The 7,080-nt window shown below is 42.4% G+C and overlaps 1 protein-coding gene across 1 annotated transcript in view; it reads right to left on the bottom strand.

The window, feature by feature from the left end:
* The window catches only part of stxbp5l (syntaxin binding protein 5L), a gene marked incomplete at its 5' end in the record, with an annotated part of 76,964 nt that overhangs the window by 58,718 nt on the left and 11,166 nt on the right, over nucleotides 1-7,080 (bottom strand). Inside the window, one exon of the mRNA XM_008300158.1 lies at nucleotides 2,091-2,225. Within this exon, the coding sequence (XP_008298380.1) occupies nucleotides 2,091-2,225 (135 nt within the window). The remainder of the gene's footprint in view (nucleotides 1-2,090; nucleotides 2,226-7,080) is intronic.

The following is a 7,080-nucleotide window of genomic DNA, read 5'->3' as shown; positions in this document are numbered from 1 at the left end:
AACGGTTTATGGTTTATTGTTTGTTGTTCACTCAGCCAGTCATTGTATATTTAGTAGGCTGAATCTTTAATTATTTTAACATGTACACTATGAATCTTCAGGTTTTAAAATCAAATTTAAGACTGGAATTGCATTTAAAGCCAATTAAATTGTTATAATGCTGCAAAAGAACAAATGTGCTCAGGCTCTCCTTGTGAGTGCAAACAGCAAAGTTGGAATAAGACACACCTGAAAGTACGACCATAGATACAGACTAAGGAAACGTCTTTATCTTTGCTTGGACGGTGAGGAAGAATTCCCTGATGCAGGACAAACCCCTTTGCATATGGAAGACATCTTTGTAGATAATGTGCACAGTAAATCCCACCAAAAAACGTACTATTTCAATGAACTTTTTTTACTCTCTTCCTTGGAACAAACACCACTAAAAAATGTATGTAACGTCTTTACTGTTGACTTGTGGTAAAGAATCCAAACCCGTGCTTTCAACGAGGAACATTATTGCACCTACAATGTGTTAGAATAAAGAGCAGCGAGCGCTAGATGATGCTGAAATCACAGCTTCGACTACAGATGGACGACGGCTGTGCAGCATATCGCGAGCCATTTCAGACAGACAAGAAAACCAAATCTAATCGTCCAAATCTGAAGGTCCAAATGGCAGAAAAATGCATTATGCACTTACTCTTTCCTCGGAAACTGTGGTCTGGTAATCGTATCCGAGTCCAAGCACAACTTTCAGAGCTATAAAGAATATCCATTACACCTATCCTCTAGTCCTATCCTGACTGGTCTTTTCACCGCAGTGCTTTTAAAGTCGTGCAATCACACATTGTTAAGCTGACACTGGGATGAGCCACAGTGTAAACAAACGTTAGTCTTAATATAGTTTGTTTATTATTAATACAAAAGTTCTCTACAGCTGTATCCATCCATATGCAGCCATACTTTAGCTACACAACAGTTAAAATAATAAACTATCTGTTTTCAAATCTAAAACGGCTCCAGCGTGGTGCCAGGGAACTTTAAGCCATGCAAATGTACAAGACATTTGCAAACTCCCGACTACTGTGTCACCCTCAGAGACTTGCAATGATTGGCAGACAGGCCTCCCACACTTACACATCAGTGTTAAGGCTGCTCACTATAGTTTGGGCTGTCACGAGGCAACAAGATGGCTCGGTATAACACTGACTGGTGACTGACACTGCGACAGGGGACGTGTCAGGGTAACACCAGAGGAGCGGCGCGTAGGTGGGTAAACCCAAGAAAAACAAACGGCTATAAGTTGTCAATCTGCAGCGCATGTCAGCTGCACAGGCAACAATCACGGCAAACTAAAACGCACGTCAACAAATTAATGAAGGCTTCTGTTGTCTGAAAGGTCATCTTTAGCCTCCTTTGCTGTGAACACTGATGGATAATGGCTGCGTCTGTGTTTTCCTTCTAACCTGCTTGTGACGACTCTTTTACTGGTGGTTTCTACTAGTTATGAAAACGTTTTTACCCAGAGGAAGGTTCATGCCTTAGCTAGCTATAGCAGTAGCTCCTGTCAATGATCATCACAGTTAGACTGAATCAGAGAGGTTCAGTCTCACTTGTGGTCTGTCTGCTGCATGACAAATGAGGCCACCTTAACACTATCAGCATGGAATCAATTAAACAGCCCAAAGTCATCCTCATAGTCAATCAAAGCCACAGCTAACACAATAAAATCCATGTCTTGTTTCCATATTAACAAGCACACAAACATTTCTTTTCTGAAGCTCACCCCTTGCTGACAGGTAATTGGTGTAATTAGACATTTCTCAGCTGTTTAGATTTAATGTTTGAACCATGAGATAATGACTGATGACATTTAAAAGGTCTATCTGACAATGATTTAGCTGAGTTTTTATTGTTTTTATTTTATTTGCCCAAATCCTATGTTTGGGAGGCAAATGCATTAAGGCTCAGATAAAGAGCATCACAAATGCCAATCAATATTTCAGTGTCAATATCCTCCACACCACCAGCATCACTTCATCATCACTGATGAAGAATCATCGCTGCCTAAAGGTATTACTGCATCTGCAGCGCTGAATACTCACAGTTCTATGGCCTTGTTCCACATGATGACGTATCCGGACAGAATGAAGGACTCGATGTTGACGATGTGTGTGTTTCCGCGCTCCGTGCCCACATACAGCCATTTACTCTGGAAGGGCAGGTGGCAGAACGTAATCCTGGAGACGAGGAAACAAAGAAAAAAAGACCGTGTTAGAATATGAACGCTCACAAAAGGGATTCTGATTCCGTTTGCAGAAAAGATCTCGCTGTTTGTGAACGCGTTCCTGTGTTCTCGCAGAGCGTATGCACACCGACACCTGTTGCAGCTTATGCACAACGCTGCTGCCGCCAAAGCATGTGAAGCTGCCAATAAGACCATGATCATGATTAGATAGCCAAGTCTAATTTATGTTAATGTGCATTTGTGTTCATATGATGCCGTCAACAAAATATGACAGCGATTCAGATGGAAGTGTTCTTTTATCCAATGTCTTAAAAGCAAATTACTGAGCACCACACAAACTAATCTATCAAATAAACATGCGTCATAATAACAGCGGCATTCCTCTACTTTTAATATGACCTGTGCACGACAGACTCTGCTCACGTCACCTTCATAATCATAATCGTACGCCAGCGCTCAGTTCTAATAACTTCCCCCTGACTCATTCACGGAAGTCCTGGCCTGACTCACTCTGTGTCAAGGTTTAATTTAGACCCGTCTGTCCGTCTGTTTACCTCCACAGTGAAGCACCTCAGATATAGGTAATATTGCCTACATTCACTCTTTGCGTCACCACTGCTGAGTCCCTCGTTGGAGAACTTTTGCATCAGCTTGCTCTGAGCCGGTACAAACACCTTCAAAACAGCAGCCAGAAGTCAGAACTTTCTGTGTCCTGTTACATTTTACATCAGCCTGTCCACATGGAGGCTAAGCTGGTCCACCATTTCAGGTTCACATAGAACCACTACCCCTCTGCTCCGAGCTTTAAATAGTATAAAATCTAAATTATTTATTGCAGAATGTTTTTTTCTCCACACAGTTTACAGTTTGTGTGGTCTTTACAAAGCTATCTATGTGCAACTTGTGAACTATAATGGACATCATTTTAGAGAATATAAGCAGAGTATGACCATAGAAACGTATACCCTGATGTATTCCTCTGTTGCATGTGCTAGGTGTTGTTATTATGGCATTTAGCAGCAGATCCCGGCTCATATCCCGCCTGGGACCCATTTGCTGCTCTCGTCTCTCTTATTCCTGCGTTCCCTGTTCATCCTCGTGTAAAAATGAGGGCAAGAAATCTGTAAAATAATACTGAAGTGAAGCATGGCTGCTTAATCCATTATTGTTCTGCCATTGGCATGTATCATCTGTGTAAGCACCTTAACCAGGGAATAAAGATGTGCACACAGTAAGTCACTCTTGTCCATGCTGATTACCTTGTAGAGATTTGGGGGGGGATCACTGGGTTCCAGCCCCACAGCCACCCACCCAGCAAGCGGCAGGATTATTAGATAGAAGACAAATGAGATGGCAGACAATTCAATAAGGATTTTAGGGGCTTGAGGAGACGACAGTATTCAAACTGGTGGGGGGGGTAGAAGTGCTATGTGAGCAGGAGAGGATTATACAGTCCTGTGCCTTTTATAAAACACATTTAGGCGTCGCACCGCAAATTTACAAATTCCCTGGTTTAAGGAAGCTTTTTATTCAACCTTTCTGGATAATGCTTTAACATAAACAGCAAGTGGTAAGAGGATAATCTCCCCACAAAAAAATCTATTTGTTCAAATTACATCATGTAGAAATGGTCATATCAGTTTGATGAATTTGCCATATTTCTATGCACATATCAACATTACTGCACTTTGTCATGATAGATCCTGTGGAAAAATCAAAGCTTAAAAAAAGGTGGTTCTTCTGTCATGAAAAGCAACAGCGCCACCACGGAAACAAATATTTAAAGGGTTAAACATTTATATCTAATAATTTATGGCAGTTTATTATGCAGACGTTTTCTTCCACATGAAAGCTTTAATTAAATAAAAACTGCTTCTTTTACTTTATATATTTTTATGTGACATTTATATTTGTATATAATATAATAAAGTCTTCTTTAATAATAAACAACACTGGTACCATGTAAACAAACTGGCATCTGAAGGGTCGGGACAGACGTTGGTAAAAATAAAAGGATAATAGTTATTGGAGAAAATAATCAACAGATTCATTGATGATGAAAATAAACCTCTGCAGGAAATTACAGACATTTTCTAACAGTTTTACTTTTGGCTAAACTTTTGTTTTCTAAACCAAACCTCTGACCGTGACTGCTGCTCCCTAAACACAACCGGTCAAACTATTAACATAAATGTGATTCAGTAAAAGTCAGGGTTGGTTTCATGCTGTGGCCGGATTACTCTGAACAGTCAGCACCTCTCCTTTTCTTGGACTTCAGTTCAGTCACTCAACACATCCTGGGTCCTGAGTCCCTCTGGGTTGGTTTCCATTACGGCTTTCTTCTCTTTCATCATCTGGAGAGTCAACAAAAGTGGAACCATCATCTTCTGTGCAGTTTGTTCTGATGTTTGTATTCTCCTTCTGCTGTGCTAAGCAGGACTCCTGTGTTGTCTTTAGCTCTTCCTCCAAGCTGATGGCCTTCAGCTAATTTTTTCCTGAGGATCTTCTCTGGTGCAGAGCTTCGCTTTAAGCTGCTCAGTTTCACGGTGGAATCCCTCTTTGTCCTCTTTGTCCTCCTTGTGTTTAGCAGCCTGGTCTTCCAGGCATTTCTGAGCTTTTAGGAGCTGCTGCTGCAGCAGCTGGTCAATCTGCAGCTTTAGCTTCCTACATCTCTGAATCAGCCTCTCTGGCAGTTATCAGTTCTGTCACATCTGCCCGTAGGAGCCTCTTCTCAGCTTTTGGCTGCAGGGTTGTGTCCATCCCATCCCTTCAAGCCTGCAATGAATATGTGTCTTTAATCTCACTCCAGTCTCCTCCCTTCATTACTTATTCATCTACGATATCTATCACATTTAGCTAGCTCCCGCTCATGATATGGTGCTTATCAAATTATATCTAAACAAAAGGCATTGCCAGCCATTGCCAGGCAACCAGGCGTAGCGTCAATGTTCAGCAGCAGTTTTCTATTAGGGGCAAAAATATCACTCCCTGGTGGTTTGAGGTCTAAATGATCATTTGTTTTTTTCTTTTAATCAAACAATAATTCATTTGATGAATAACCAACCCATTTTAAGAGAATACGGACAATTTAGAATCACCAATTAATCTCAGCATGTTTCTGGACTGTGGGAGGAAGCCGGAGAACCCGGAGAGAACCCACGCTGCACGGGGAGAACATGGAGACTCCACGCAGAAAGATCCCGGGTGTCCTCACCGGGACGCCAACCGGTGACCTTCTAGCTGTGAGGCGACGGTGCTAACCACTGAGCCACCTGCAGCCCTACCTGCCTGCAATACATACATTTGAAAACGCCACGGGGTAAACTGATCCCTTGGTGCTTTCATTGTTAATGAACCCAGCAGATGTCGAGATTAATCAAACTGGTGACTTCATCTGGGAATCATCTGGGAAGCTGGCGACCTCGCCATCTGCTCTGCATGACTCGTGACACAACTGTTCTCCAACAGTATCATCAAAAAACAGTCGTGCTGGATAAATCAAAACCACAAATGCTTACATTAGCTCAATTTTCTCTTTTCGCTGCACCGACATTTACAGTAAGCCGTCACTGTGTCGTGTATTGTAATGCGCATTGTGTTTGGACTGTCTTCAAATTGTTCTTGACAGCAGCAGACAGCTGAGGAGGAGTGGCAGGCACGAGCTGCTGCCTGACAGTTATTACAAAACAATTCTCTCCACCGTTCCCAGTGATTCATACGTTGTTCTGGTGGGATTTTGATGGGGTGTTAAGGTGCTAATTGTCAGAGGTTCAGTCTGGAGACACAGAGCTAAATGGAAAGCCACTGCCCAGTCTCTGATGGATGACTCACGATGCCCTTTTCCTCCTTTTTTTCTTGGAGCATGATTCACTGCTCTTCCGCTGAGAGCGAGCGAGCGGTTCTGCCTCCTACCTTATCGCACCAGGTAGAAAGCTACTGAAAGAGGTTTTCAACACCTCTGAAGCAAAGCATTATTTGAAACGTTTACCTCTGCGGTTGTGTGGGCATATGCATCACGCAGTGTTGGGTACAGCTGCAAGGCGATGAGACGAAAATATACAATCTCAAACGGACAGGTTTCCAGTGACGAGTGTGTCGTGATTTTACGAAGCGGTGATGTTCTGAGATCGTTGCAGCAGCAAAAGCAACGTTCTTAAACCAGGAGAGGCACAGAATCCAGAAAGTTTGCTGCACGTTGATGGCCCTCTTTCCCAAAGAGGTTTTAGATGGATCAAAGCAGCTACCTCCAGGGCTGAAGTGAACCCAAGGAAAGGGCTAAAACCTGCAGTTTCTTGGTCACTTGATGGCAACTATACAGCAGAAATAGTCTCAGTTTTAACCAGTTTTGTTCACTTGGATTTTATTTACTCAAGCTTATCAGGCATTTCTGTTTATCAGCATCTGTAGTCAGCAGCGGTTCTCCAGCTACCAGCTAGATGAACATCTCGTCGCTCGTGTTGCATACTGCTGCGACCCACTTGGTCCGATTTTATTTTATCCCCAGCGAGCATGGCTGTAGCTTCATACTGGGGACATGTTTGGCACATGAAATGATTGATAAAGTAAGTTTAGCCAAGTAATGATCTGAGCACTGCTTACTAAAGGCTAATCGAACTTCAGAGCTGAAGACTGTTGATGGATGTGTTGGCTCACAACCAAAGAACACATGTTTAACTCAGGAAACCTGTGTTATGTTGAAACAAACTCAGCTTTCATCAGCTTAGCAGATAGCAGCAAACATTTGAGAGATTTTGTGGCCACACATATAAATCCAGAACCAACCTTCACATTTAAATGAATGTTGCTGCCTCAGTGGCTTAAAATCTCATTTCCATACCTCTGAATTT

The sequence above is a fragment of the Stegastes partitus genome, unplaced genomic scaffold, assembly GCF_000690725.1.
Source record: "Stegastes partitus isolate 25-593 unplaced genomic scaffold, Stegastes_partitus-1.0.2 Scaffold1504, whole genome shotgun sequence".
In the NCBI taxonomy this organism is placed as follows: Eukaryota; Metazoa; Chordata; class Actinopteri; family Pomacentridae; genus Stegastes; species Stegastes partitus.
This window is presented reverse-complemented; position numbering and strand designations above follow the sequence as displayed.